Source organism: Fundulus heteroclitus, chromosome 6 (assembly GCF_011125445.2).
Source record: "Fundulus heteroclitus isolate FHET01 chromosome 6, MU-UCD_Fhet_4.1, whole genome shotgun sequence".
NCBI classification, from domain to species: Eukaryota; Metazoa; Chordata; class Actinopteri; order Cyprinodontiformes; family Fundulidae; genus Fundulus; species Fundulus heteroclitus.
This window is the reverse complement of record NC_046366.1, coordinates 10,480,846-10,495,253: the sequence shown is the minus strand read 5'-3', so window position 1 is coordinate 10,495,253 and position 14,408 is coordinate 10,480,846. Positions and strand designations below refer to the sequence as shown.

Here is a 14,408-nt window from a genome sequence, read left to right as displayed (position 1 = left end):
CCAATGTTTAGGGTCTCAGACATTAGAATGTTGCACAAGGCCCACACAAAAAATAAAAAAAATAAAAATTAAATACATGTTAAACGGAAATGCAAGGCTTCTGAAAACTATGCTCAATTCTACGTACCCGCCCATTCAGGTCATCTGCATTGTTGGTTCTCGTGTCTCGTCCTCCTCTTGACCACAGGTTCTCTGTGGGGTTCAGGTCAGGCCAGTTTGTGGCCGATCAACCACAGTCACACCGTGGTCACGGTCCCAGGTTTTGGTACATTTGGCAGTTACCAAGTCCTGCTGGAAAATTAAATCACCCTCTACATAAAGCTTGTCAGCAGAAGGAAACATGAAGCGCTCTAAACCTTTCGCCGGCAGATGGCTGTGTTGACCATGGACTTCAGAAGGCGCAGTGGTCCAACACCAGCTGATGACATGGCACCCTAAATCACTGCTGACTTTGGAAACTTCTCCACTCTTCCTCCAGCCTTTACTTTCATCTGTAAAAAGGTCATCAGTCCAGTCTCAGGTTCAGGACGAGGCTTGACATGAGGAATGCAACATTTTTGGGATTTATCTAGGGTTCTAGACATAAGGCTCCTGATAGGCAGGCTCCAGCTTCTGTCCACTCCTTGTGAAGTTTCCCCAACTTTTTGAACGGCTATTACTTGATAATCCACTCAGGCTGTGTTTATATCTGTTGCTGGTTCACCTTTTCTTACCAGACTGTTTTCTTCAACTCCACACTATGAATAAGTGTTGGCTACAGCACTCTGAACTAGCAAGCCAGAGATTACGAGTTGTTTCTTAATGTCAGAGTAAAGTATTTCCTTTCCTACCATCACAAACATGGATATATCAAGTTAGCAAACCTCTACTGCAAGTTTACCTGGACCGTTGTAATTTGGACAATTTGGACTAAGATGGAAGGTTTTAGCAACAAGCAAAAGGAAAATCTGTGGTCTTTGCCAGAAAGCTAAAATTAGTTTAAAGGGTCTGACAAATTCATAACAAATGGCCAAATCAACAAGAGAGCATTGGAGACAAACAACCTTCTTCCATGGCCACCTTAAACCTGATCACATTTGAAAAACCTGCATGAGCTAAAAAAGAAGATGGCATCAGAAAGGACAAGACTCTGGCTGATCTAGAGAAATTGTGGATAGAGAAATGGCTGAAGGTCCCTCTCTCTGTATGCCCCAACCATCCTATTGGCAAAAAGCGTTTATGGGTGGTACCGATCGCTGGGCCAACAGGGACTTTGGTAAAAGACATTTCTTAATATGTGATTTTTTTTTTTTTTTCCATTTTACACTTAATCTACTCAAATTAAAGACTGGAAATTCCCATCTACACACACACACACACACACAATATAATTTCAACAAATCTAGTCAGATACATTATTAAATAACACCATCCCACTGGCTCATTAACCTTTCTCTTATCTGGATTGCCAATAATGTCCTTTTTCTAACTTATAATGACAGGAGGACATATTAATTCACGACCCAAAGCCACCATTACACTTGTTTTATTTCTGTCCGTGCAAAAAGGGAATGCTTTACAAATGTCAACATAACAAATTATCCATTCCATTAAGAAAATTGTACTGCATCAAATATAAGACAATGCATCTCATGCAGTGTTGACGCTGGGATGTTGTCCAGATCAGCTGCAGAAAAGCGGATGTACTATGTCGTCTTTGAGAGATTTGATGATTCCTTTGTGACCTGTAGAAAAGGAAGAAAAAAAAAAAAAAAAGAAGTTAGTGCTCGAGTTATTTGACCAAATAGTTTAAGGTGCTGAGACACCAAAAGTATTAGAGGAAACGTGCCATTATAAGCCACAGACAGCTTTAACACTGTGCAATAGGTCTTAAAGGAATAAAGCTTTCAAAAACTGCTAAGGTTAGAGACGCGGGTAAAATAAACACCTTCAGGAAGGGGCACTGAATTAAATCCTCATTTATTTCAGCCGATGAAGTTCATCACAACGAGATGCAAGACGGTGTGAGCGAACAGGAAGTCAGCAAAGGCCCTCTCTGGAGAAATGGACAAGAAATCCCCTTTGTTCTGAGGGTTGATCTGGATACGGAGACACACTGGTGGGAAGAAAAACAAACTCATTTATATCAGTTCATTACATCAAATGCATACGATTTACCCTTACAATTAATTTCAAGACAATTTCATCAGTTTTCATTTGGAGATATAAGTTTCACCACTCAACAGCTGTTTTAGATCAGTTTATAAAGCATTTCACAACTTGAAAAAGTGAGAAACTCTTTCCATCAGACTAAAAAGCGATTGGGAAACCAACAACTATTTCCAGCTGTCCTCTTAAAGATACAGTCCACTGCATCTTTAAATGCAGCTAGTAAGAGTGGTCCCGTTTCTGCTCTCCGTTTTAAGTGAGCTTGGCAACGTGACACATAAAGCTCTTCGCCACCAGCTGCAGATTTAGTACAGCTCCGCAGTGGAATTCCCTGAGAACACAAAAATGATTCTTGTGGCCAGTTTTGCTCTAAAGCGGTACCCACTCTACAGGCCAGAACGACACACAAGGGAAAAGTAGCTACATTTTTTTGTCAAAGACCACTTCAGAAGCAACCTGGTCCGTCAGAATGTTGGAAAGCAAGAGAGCACCAACCCGGACAGGCTTAGCCTTTTAGTTTTTGTGCTGTGCTAAAGTATTTGGTATATTTATTCACAATTTACTTTAGATAAGCAGGACTTTACTGTGCATTTTAAAAGAGATCTTACTGAAGAATACCTCTTCAACTACATTTTTTTAAACAACTAATAATTAACTGTAGCTTTGGTATTTTACACAGTGCCACAAAAATAAACACAGTTGCTATATTTTTATTTTTGTTTGATTACTGAAGACATTGAACGCATAATAGTCTCATATCCAAACTTAGGACATTTGCACTACAATGTCAGGAGCCCTACATTCGATGAGCGTCAAAATGACCTCAGAGTACAGTTTTGATACAACAGAAACCAGCGTTTCTCTTTAGAGAATAGGGTTAGGACTGGATCAGCCTTGCAATGTTTAAACCTCATCTAAGCAGGAGAACTTTACAGTCAGGCTGGGTGACAATCTTCAAAATTTGCTCTCTCCTGTGGTATTCCTCAAGGCTTCGTTCTCAGGCCTGCTCTTTTTGCTTTAGCTACATTACATTCATGTTAAAACATTTTTAAAAAGCAAGCCATTTTACTGGTAGTGGACTGAGAAACAATCTCAAGGAGCGCAAAGGTTAAACCGTTTCTTTTACTTTATCATCTTCAAAGGGTTATCTTTGCCGTCACCATGTCCAGATTGCCGCAACGCGCGTTTTTAAACTGGGGCGTTGAAAGGAGACCACATTGCTCACGTAGTGGCCTCTTTCCACCTTTACTTTGGAATTCATTTAAAAATGTTATTAATTTTTAGATCGCTCACACACTCCCAGTAGATCGCCGAGATCTGAACAAATATTCCTTGTTGTTCCCCGGCCCAAGTGAAAATATCGAGGGGTTCAGACTGTAATGGTAGTTGCTCCTACATGGATTGTGGAAGGAACTAATAATAATAATAACAATAATACTCTTTATTGTCATTGCAACATATACTCCAATGAAATTTGGTCTCTGCATTTAACCCATCCCATTGGCCCTCCCCAGAATCTGAGAATTTTAAGAATATGATGGATGGATGAAGAACCCATTTCTGTTTACTTTTTTATGTCCTGGTCATCATGTCTGTATGATGCACACTTGTGCTAATGGGGTGTATAGCAGTTTGGCAGATTTAAATATGTGAAGTCTAAGGAAAATTGAATACTGCAACACATCATCCCCATGCGACATGTTCATGAATCTTTTAGTCAAGTAGGTTTGCAAACTACACATGGAAGTGATGTAACATTTTACAACCATACGAATGAATGAATGAATAAACTGTGTTAAGAGTTACAAAACGCAATAACTGTAGCGCCATTAGAGTTGAACGTCGGCAATGCTAACAAGCTGGCACTGTAACATTTAGTCGTAGTACTACGTTTAATATTTGTATGCACTTTTTAATATACATGCTACAGCAGGTAAAGTGTATTTTACGCATAAACGAATCTGTATTATTATCTGTAAGAGCTTAAATAGTTTCGTTTTAACATAAAGAGGCACGCGGCTGTTTGTTTTAGCTGTTAGCCAGTTAGCACGAACAGGGGAGCTCAATCTGCTGCCTGAAAACTGTAAGCGGAAGTGTTCTATAATCAGTGGACAGGGTACTTAGGAAAACGGTTGCAGAGTCATTTACCTGCAAGTATAAAAGAGCCCACGCAGGAGATGAAGCCTGACAGAAAGCTGTTGAATGGGAAGGTACCAACGAGGAGACAGTAAAGAAACTGCATCGCTCCGGTCAGCAGGATGTACAGCAGATAAGCGTCCACCACTTTCAGCTTATTGGGCGTCGTGGTGGTGTACTCCTCCAGGAATCGGGAGATAACAGACACGACAGAGTTCGACATGATTTTCAATGTTTTTAAAAAAGTAGCAGACGAGGGCTAGAACAGCTTCTCTTCCTCACTTTAATCAGTGACGTGTCCTCGCCAACCGGATGTGGCCTCGGTGTTGCAATGAATATACTCCGGTTATCTTGGAATGACAGGCAGGAAGAGTTTTACGTCCAACTGCTACGTCAACGTAACCGCCGTATTGTGAGTGGCAGCTTTGTTAATATGCAAGTGAATCCATGTTCCAAGAGTAAAATGAAAATAATAATAAAGCACGATATGTAATTCAAAACTTTATATACTACACCTTATACCGTGTTTACAGTCCTAACTACATTGTGGCTTGGGAAAAATCCACTTAATTAAACTTTCAGTGATTAGATACTATTTTCAAAGTTTGTAGTCAGTCCTTATTCCTAACAAGCACAGGGACTGCTTGTTCTGTCTTATTTATATAATGATGACGGTAATTATGATAGTAATAACAATTATTATTACTATTATTATTATTAAGTAGTATGAATAATATGACCATACACACAAATTTACCTAATTCTATGAGTAACTGTAATTGTAATTAATTTATTCGTGTTATCATATGAATAAACAATTCTTTAAAAGGGGTTTCAAAAGGTTTAAGCCAAACAAAATAGAAAATCATAAATTCAGTTTGGTTAAGTAAGTGAAATTAAATTTAGGTAGCTTGGTGGATTTTAAGTTGGAATACATTTTTACCACATTGTTTTTCGTTGTTAGTGTACTTTTATTTTTACAGCCTCAGTGGACACAACTATCAATATAAAAATTTACATTTTTTTTTATGACCAAATGTTTCTAGTTTCAAAAATTCCAGTTTTCAAGTCAGTTTGCATTGGATTTCAAGGCGAACTTGCCACTCCCAATATGTTGGACGCGATGACGTATCGTTTCTACGGGGCAAAGAAGCCAATTACGTCTTCTACGTATGTTGTTCAACGCAGATCAGAGAGGTTGAAAAAATGGAAAGATGTTCAGCTCCAACAGCATTTCAACATACAGCTAAGTGTGCTTCACATTAAATTACATGAAATATTGGACACATATGCAAATGGTATATTTTCTCTTGTTTAAATTCTATATAAATATCTGACACGACACAACTGGACAATTACATTTTTTTAAATATAATTTAAACCGTGTCACGAAGTTCTTGTTTGTTTTGTTTGCTCTTTTTTGTTTTGGTATTCTCTTTTCATGTCACCATGCAGATAAATACAGACATTGAGAACTGTGTTTGATTACAATTTTCTTCTTTATAAAATAAAATAAATAAATAACCTTTAAGAACGTTACTATAATCTTTATTCCAAACGATCCTGGTATTTACAGTATAAAATACGACACACTGTGCAGATACAGTCTACAAGAGACGATCTTTGCACCCGGTCATGTGACGTAGGAATGCACTGGTTACAAAACATATACACTCAGGCTAACAAAAAGGCAGACGTTCATGTAATTTTAGAGAAGACGGGTGAAAATTCGTCTTATTGTGACTTCGTTTGATGTTAATGTAAAGGCCGATGGATCCTGCTCCAGTTCCAGCTCCTCCCATACAGAACGATTGTGAGGCAGAGTGAGTATAACTTCGCTACCTTTAACAGCACCTTTCTTCTTCTTACGTCATTCTTCATATTTGATAAACTTCTGAAAAATTGACGTGTCAGGACAGCTGGTGATGTGGTGAAGATATCGCTCATTAATTTATATGTTTGTATGGTGGTAGAAACTTTTTCACGGGATTTAATGACCTCGTGTGTTATGTCATGTGTATACTGTACATGTAACATTACACAATCTAAAAAAAACTGTTTATTTTTTTTATTCTTTTATTTTTTTTTTTTAGGTAAGCTGAACAAAAAAATCATACTGAGTTCTGAAAATCTGCATACTCAGATTAAATGAAATGTGCAACTATTGTAGGGTGACATGACTATTTGCAACATGACTGTATAATTGTACGAAAAATAAAAAAACAACACAAACAAAAAACAGCCACTGGCTATCGACAAAAACATAATAGAAATTGAAAGGAATTAAGATGTTCTATAAAAGTTGCAGCAAATGTAAGCTGGTTTCAAGGTTATGTTGAATAACCAGGAACCTACAGTACATGGGTGGCATTGTGTTCCATTATTAATACTGGTTAAAGGGCTTTTGTCAGAGCAAACGTATTTGACAAGCACGCCTTTAGCTGTTGCAACCAGGTGAATAGAGGAGGAGCAGAGGTTAGTGACACTAATCTCCAGTGACTCAGAGAAGCTCAGCTGCATTGTTCATTGGTGGTACAGGTGACAGTCTTTACCTTTGCCTTGGACTTCTCCCTCTTTTATCAGATGGCATTTGGCATCACTCCCACCCCCCTTCCCCTTCCCTCCCCACCACCACCAAGTCTTCGCAACAGAAATTACGAAACTGTGGTAAAGATAAAAGCGAATGTAGTTATATATGAGGTAAAGGCCATGGCTGACTCATTTTTTTTTTTTTCATTGTTCTGCTTCACCAAGCGGACAATTGAGCTCACATCACATCAGGTCACTTTAATCGCCTGTTTTTGTTTCAGGTTGGAACATAAAACAAGCAGGTGAGATGCCTGGTGCACTGCCTTGTTATGAAATGCTAATAATTAGAAATAGACTTTTTGGGATGTGCACATATGTTTGCTTTATGTGAAAGATTAACAAAAAGTATTACGTGATTATGTAGTGGAATGGGTAAAAAAATATAGAAAGTTTTCAGAAATGCGCGCAAGAAAAAAAACTTTGTCCGGTCGGAAGGTAAACCTCCACCCCATGATCAACTCTGCTGTAGCCTCTAATAGGTATTCTTCCCAGATTGCCCTGTGTGCTGTTCACCATACATCTTCCCATCAATTCTGCCCAGCTCCCCCGTCGCAGCTGAAGAGAAATATACCCACAGTATATTGCTGCGACCACCTTGCTTTACAATGGGAATGGTGTGTTCATGGTGATGTGCGTGTTAGGCCAAAAGGTTCCAATTTGGGTCTCATATTGTCAGATATGTTTGCTGTGTCCCCTACACGGCTTGTACCAAACAGGAAAGGCTACTCCTCATATGGGTTTCGTTCGAACAGTGCATCTCTTATTGGCACTTTTCAGAGGAAGGTTATAAACCTATTCCCTTAGCTTTGGACAGCTCACAGATCTCTGTGCGTTCTATCCTCTGAAAATAAAAGCCTCCAACCTGTTTGAACACCTGACAGGTCATTCGTGGAGCAAAAATCAGAGATCCAAGGCTTAGTTGCAAGGCTATTGCCAAAGGACAACTACTAATTGACCCCTCCACAAAACCCGCCTTTACTTGAACTTTCTCCCTGGTCCTTGTCTTCATGATGCTGTTTGTTGACCAGTGTTCTCTGACAAACCTTTGAGGCCTTCACAAACAGCTGGGTATAATACCGGGACCAATTTAGAGACAGGCGGATTCTGTTCACTTGCAGTTGGTTGCACTGGATTTTATATGGGCTATCAGAGTAATGGGGTGTTGAGTACAAACCCAGGCCTCACTTGACAGTTTTTTCTTCTTTTTTTTGTGTGAGATATTTTAAAATTTCAAAAAAATTTTAAGTGAACTATAAAATTTTTGGTGGTCCATCATATAAAAATCTGTAAAACACATCAAGAACATGAAACAGTTCAAAGAGTAGGTATGAAGACTTTTGCAAAGCCATGTATTTAATAATTTGTCATTGCTATGGGTGTGTGACTTATAGTGACTTACAGCATGATGGCTTTGAAATGTGACTCTCTCACTCACTCACTCTCTCTCAGTGTGTGTGCACACTATGCAAATATTGATAGCGAAGACTATGCTGGCTCTAACACTGGACTTGTGCTCGTGGCATTGCTATTATACTTCCTGTGCTATCTGCAATCTCTTCATTCTTTACATGCTTGTCTCTTCACTTCACTTTGATTAGGTCAAGTTCCATCTGGAGCTGGTTGCCCTCCTGGCGTCCGACCTCCATGTCCCTGTTGAAGACGACAGAGTCTAAGATTCTTGCTTGTAAGACTGTGTTGACTGACAGTGTGCTGTTTGATTATGTAACCGCAAGTATTGATTAGAAAACATAGCTTATTGCTTCATTGCTGCTCTCAACAGGTATTAAGAATGATTTATGGGCCAGGTTTGTGACCCTTCAAAACCAGGACCGAATATGGACCTTGTCTCTTACCAACAAAGGGACTCCCAAATCTGCAGAACAAGGTACTGAGTTTTTCCAGTAAGGAACTAGGGTGTGGAACCATGGAGCTTAAGAGTTTACATTAAAAGACAGCTCTCAGACGATAGATGTCTTCCTGTTCCTGTTTCCCCCAGCACCCAAGACTCCCCTGGTGATGGTTCACGGCTTTGGAGGAGGGGTTGGGCTGTGGATCAGGAACTTAGACGCACTGAGCCGCTCGCGGACCGTCTACGCCTTTGACCTTTTGGGTTTTGGCAGGAGTTCGAGGCCTCACTTCCCCTCGGATGCTGCCAAGGCAGAGGAGCAGTTTGTGAACTCCATTGAACAGTGGAGGCAAGCTGTTGGTCTGGAGACCATGATCCTGCTTGGACACAGTTTGGGGGGCTATCTGGCTACTTCGTACGCAATTCAACATCCTTCCAGGTAATCATCCATAACCCTCTTTTTCATGAGATTCAGTTCATAGTCAAATGTAAACAGTCTTTAATTAAATTAAAGTTATACTTAGGGAGACAATTTAACAAAATCATTGTTCCACACAATAATTAGTACCCTTGTCAATACGTCGTAACAGCCCATTTGGCAATAGGGCCGTCCTTAATCCTCTCAAATAATATTTCACAAGGTCACAGCTTACAGAGAGAGGAACCTGTGATCAGTCCTCTGAGACAGCCACGAAGGAAGGTTGATCTAACGTCTGGTGAAGCAATACTGTGTTGGTTTTAAGAACGCCATTCCTTTTAAAGTCCTAGTAAACTCCACAGGTTTTACGTTTGTGATAGTAGGACACAGAGCTATGGAGACTTGCTCCCAATATGTTACTCTTTACACATGTTCTTCAACATAAACTTTGAATAGGTTATACCCCACTTGTCACCCTGCTTACTGTGCACCACTACGCCTGTAGTTACAACTAAACTGATTAAACTACCTCTGTGAATTACATTAATTGCAAAAAGTACAAACTACCACATCAAACACAGTTAGAAAATTTCAATACAGCTACTATTATACAAGGTTTCACCAATTTAAACACATTAACTTTTAATGACTGCTGTTGTCTCAACATTATTTAACTGCCTCATGAAAACCATCTTTAGTATTTAGTGAAACAGTCTTTACTCTTCCAACCTGCTGCAAACATGATTTATAGTCAGATAGCCGAGGAATCTTAGGAATCTTGGCCCACTCTAAAAGGGCAAAGGTCTCCAGTTTGCCTATGTCGTTTAAAAGTTTATATGCTTCAGCAACCCTTCTTATATCCCTCCAGATGTATTTTTATAGAGTTCAAGTCAAGTGACTAAGATTGCCACGCTAATATCTTCCCAGACTTTTTTCTTTTTCACGTGGCCTTTCTGGCAGCATAGAATTAAGCATTGCTGTCTTAATGCCAAAGAGAGCCAAACAGATTTTACTTTCATAAGTGGAGCATTACTGCTTTCGCCATAGTGATCTGCTTGCTATATATGTCAAAAACTTTATTAGATATTTTGGGATTATTTTTAATGGACACACAAACAGAAAGGAAAGAGAAAAAGAGAGGAAGAGAAAAAGATGGATCAAAATGTTAATGGGGAGAAAGGGTGACAAAAATAGAGGAGAAGATAAAAAGAGAAAAGGATAACATCCTCGGAATCTGCTTCTTCACCTGCAAAGAGAGATATAAAAAGAAGAGCAAAACTAACCGATAAAGTGTTGCAGGTACAAACAGCAAACACCTTGATACTGTCATGATTTGTTAATGGATGAACCCAGAGATTACACCACACACACGGGACTAAAATTGAGAGTTTATTGAAAGGAAGGTGGATGATGAAACCAGAGAGACAGGCCGGGACTGGAACAGAGGTGTAGGTGAAGGCAGGAGCTGACGGCCTGGAGAGAGTACTGGCTGTAACTGAGCGGAGACAGGAACTGGCAAGCAGGACCACCAACACGGCAGAGTGACGACTTGCATGCCAGAGCAACAGCTGGATCAGCTGCACGACAGGGTGAATGCTTGCAGGCCAGAGTCACAGCAGGATCAGTAGCACGGCAGGGTGAATGCTTGCAGGCCAGAGTCATAGCTGGATCAGTAGCATGGCAGGGTGGATACTTGCAGGCCAGAGTCACAGCAGGATCAGTTGTACGGCAGGGTAAATGCTTGCAGGCCAGAACCGCAGCAGGATCAGAAGCTCCACTAGGAGTTTCAGAGGTGAGATAGGTTAATTCCAGCAACAGGCAGAGACAAACACGGATAAGCCAAGGCAGGGTACAAACGGCTAGCAGGAGCAAACCAAGTAGACAGGCGAGGAGAGTCAAAACCAAAACAAATCTAACCAGGGTGGGAGGAGGGAGGCTAGGATGGCGGGCTAGGGTCAAACAAAAAACTACCCAACCAGGGCGAACCAAAATAAAGAAGAAAACATAGGCAAACAAGAAAGCGTCTAAATTGCTAACAAACAAACAAAAAAAATGCGTCTAATACGCTGGCAAACGAAAAGGCTTCTAATAAACGCTGGCAGACAGAGAGCGCCTAAACTACGCTGGCAGGCAAACAGAGGCCGTAGAGAAAAGCAAGGGGAAAACAGGCGTATGGAAAAACATGGGACAAACAGGTGTACGAAAAAACGGCAGAGGAAAAACAGGCGTACGACAACGCAAGGAGGAAAACCCCGGGGCATAAGGAAGACGCTGGGGCGTATGGAAAATGGGACTATCTAAAACACCAGGGAACATAGAAATCAAGACGCCAGGGAACCGAGAATAAATAAAACGCCAGGAACCAGAGAGCGTCCACACACGGCAGGGAACAGAAAAATCTAAAACCCCAGGGACGCTGAGGGCATCTAATACGCCAGAGAAAAGAGAGTGTCTAACAACTCAGGAGCAGTAGTAAGCGCTACGCCCCCCAGCGGGTCCTCGACAGAACATGGAGCCCAGGCCCCGTGAAGCGGCTGCCAGGAGTGAGTCAGCATACACCTGAACACCCAGCCCTGGACACTGAGGACCACCAACCAGTGGGTCAAGGTGCCAGCCAACAAAGTGGACCCAAACGGGGGGATGGGCTAACAGGGGGGAGGGGTATTTTAATTTTTTAAAACTCTGTCCATATTGTAAAATACTGAGATCTCTTAAACAAGATTATCCAAGGAAAACTGCCATTATACTTGGCTCCATCTAGTGTTCATTCAGTTTAACACATTAACCCCAACTACTTTTTTTCTGCTTTCAAGCTGATCGTACCAGGCACGTCATGTCTTCATTTTAATCTCTTCGCAGAGTGTCGCACCTTATCTTGGTGGACCCCTGGGGTTTCCCTGAGCGATCCAAACCAGAGGTCGAGCAGAGTCAGGGCGCTGAGGTGGTAAAGAGACCCTCCATTCCCCGATGGGTAAAAGCCATTGCATCGGTTGTTTCCCTGTTTAACCCGCTGGCTGTTATCAGAGCTGCAGGCCCATGGGGTAAACATGTTGAAATTTGTTTCTGCTTCTGCTCTGTTAGCTCCAATGTTCCACCATCATCCCACCATTTTTGTTTCATTCTTTCAGGCCCAGGTTTGGTGAACAGATTCCGACCCGATTTCAAAAGGAAATTTGAGGATCTTTTTGATGACGACACTATGACACAGTACATTTACCACTGTAATGCACAGACTCCAAGGTATGGTCAAACAAAGTCCCAAAATCCTATTTCTAGACGGCTTCTTTTTTAAAGCAAAGTGAATGCCTTACAGTGACGCCCTTCTTTGTTTTTCTGTTTCTCCCAGTGGAGAGGTAGGTTTCCGGGCCATGTCAGAAACACTGGGCTGGGCTAAGAGGCCTATGCTACAGCGGGTACATCTGCTGCCCCCCTCCATGCCTGTCACCATGCTGTATGGGGCTCGGTCCTGGGTGGACAGCTCATCTGGGAACAGGGCAGCTGAGATCAGGGGCAAGGCCCACACCAAGGTGCTGGTGAGTGGATGCAGAGAGAGCAACAAGCACATGTATTGGGCCTTCCAAAATTGGGCTTTTGCATGTTACAGCCACAAACCTCAGCGTTTTTGTTGGGATTTACAGTATTTTTTTATAATCAAACAGAGAGTAGTGCATAATTGTGAAAAGGAATATATGTTTTTTTTTTTTTTTTTACAAATAAAAATCTGAAAGTGTGGCTTGAACATCTCGTATGACTTTGACTTAATAGTTGTGTCGGTCTACCGCATAAAATCCCAATAAAAATTAGAAAATTATGGGGTTACAATGAGACGGAATGGGGGGATAAAGCTTCAAACAGTATTAAAATGTTTGCAAGGCACTTTGCCATTTCATTCTAAAGCTAAAACATTAAAGTTTGGGTGTGACTTTCTGTCTTCTCGTACAACTTTATTCATTTTAAATCTCAGCGGGTCTGTAACTAGCTGTGTATTTTGTGCCATTCACCCCAAACCTTTCCTCTCTGCAGCTGATAAATGAGGCCTCACACCACGTGTATGCTGACCAACCAGACGACTTCAACAGGGTGGTGGAAAACATATGCAAATCTGTAGACTGACGGCATGGCTCTGAATCTGCAAAAGGACTGAAAGTTCTGCGCTGTTATCTGCAGAAATCATTGTGGTGGATTCAGCCCTGCAGCCTGTGTGCATGAGCACTCTGGATTGTCCTGGTTTGAGGCATTTGTAGATATATCATGAGTCCGAATGCAATCTTGCCATCTTTTTTGACTGTCGTAAATGTTGGTTCTTCTCATATTTGATGGATGGTTTATTCAGTGTGCCCACATGTTTATTTATTAAATGATTTACTTGGTAATGTCTTCCCACTGACAGTTAGCCAAATGTATTTGTCCAGCACTAAAAGCTGTTCTAATGTTGAATCTTTGGTTAACACAGAGATGCAGATTCCTATCTTAGGATGCTCGTGTTTTATTTATTTGTGAGCTGCCAGATGGCTACTGATTCACACTTTATCATGTGCCTGGCAAGGTAATCTTTCCTTGCTTTCTGTGTCTCTTATTTCTTTTTCACCTTATCACTCAGTTGTATTTTATACCCTAAAAATAAATAAAAGGAAGAAAAACAAATGTTTCCCAAACCAGCAATCAGTGATATACTTACTACATTGCCCTACCAGTAGAGGTCAGTACTCGATGTTTATGTTAACGTTCTAGTTCATTTGGTTGTGGGATCTAGTCGTTCTGTTTCTTCAGCGGTAGGAACAAAACTAAGCACCTTGTATTAGTAGAAATATGTCCTCACAGCTAACAGAGTTTATATATGTAATACTGTACTGGGCTATAACTTTAATCAGGGTCAATTGTGAATATTTGAGCAATAAAATTCCACAGTGAATGTGGCAATAATGGAAGTGTGGCAAGAAGAAAGATTTTTTTTTTTAAAAGCCAGAAGAAATCTCATTTTTTAGTGTTCTATAATCCACGGAGGGATCACAACAAACATGGAGGAGGGAATGTGGTCAAAAGAGGTCAAAACTGAACTCTGTGTCCTAATATGCAGATAACTGCACACCAACCCCACCGTGAAACATGATGATCATCAGGCTGTAGGGATTATTTTCTTTAGCAGGGACTGGGAAGCTTGTCAGAGATGATGTGAACATGGGAAAAGGTAAACACAGGGCAATCCAGGAGGACGTTAGAGGCTGCAAAAGACTGGAGACGCAGGGTGCGGTTCACCTTCCAGCAGCACGG

At 40.9% G+C, this 14,408-nt stretch overlaps 1 protein-coding gene and 1 long non-coding RNA gene across 3 annotated transcripts; one reads left to right on the top strand and one right to left on the bottom strand.

Annotated features, from left to right (window-relative positions):
• Nucleotides 1-1,509: 1,509 nt before the first annotated feature.
• Nucleotides 1,510-4,616, bottom strand: dad1. The gene is made up of 3 exons (XR_001165126.3): nucleotides 4,297-4,616; nucleotides 1,928-2,095; nucleotides 1,510-1,724 (listed from the first exon to the last, which is right to left on the bottom strand). It is a non-coding gene; the product is annotated as a defender against cell death 1 (long non-coding RNA).
• Nucleotides 4,617-5,916: 1,300 nt separating this feature from the next.
• Nucleotides 5,917-13,795, top strand: LOC105917177 (abhydrolase domain containing 4, N-acyl phospholipase B). Of its 2 annotated transcripts, XM_021310249.2 has the most exons (9): nucleotides 5,917-6,107; nucleotides 7,095-7,115; nucleotides 8,472-8,557; nucleotides 8,654-8,758; nucleotides 8,870-9,158; nucleotides 11,997-12,178; nucleotides 12,266-12,377; nucleotides 12,484-12,670; nucleotides 13,161-13,795. In XM_021310249.2, the coding sequence occupies exons 1-9, from the start codon at nucleotides 6,055-6,057 to the stop codon at nucleotides 13,248-13,250; spliced, it is 1,125 nt and encodes a 374-aa protein (XP_021165924.2). In that variant the 5' UTR covers nucleotides 5,917-6,054; the 3' UTR covers nucleotides 13,251-13,795. The 2 variants fall into 2 exon arrangements, with proteins under 2 accessions (XP_021165924.2, XP_012707357.2); XM_012851903.3 differs by lacking the exon at nucleotides 7,095-7,115 and having other exon boundaries at nucleotides 13,161-13,279.
• Nucleotides 13,796-14,408: the final 613 nt, after the last annotated feature.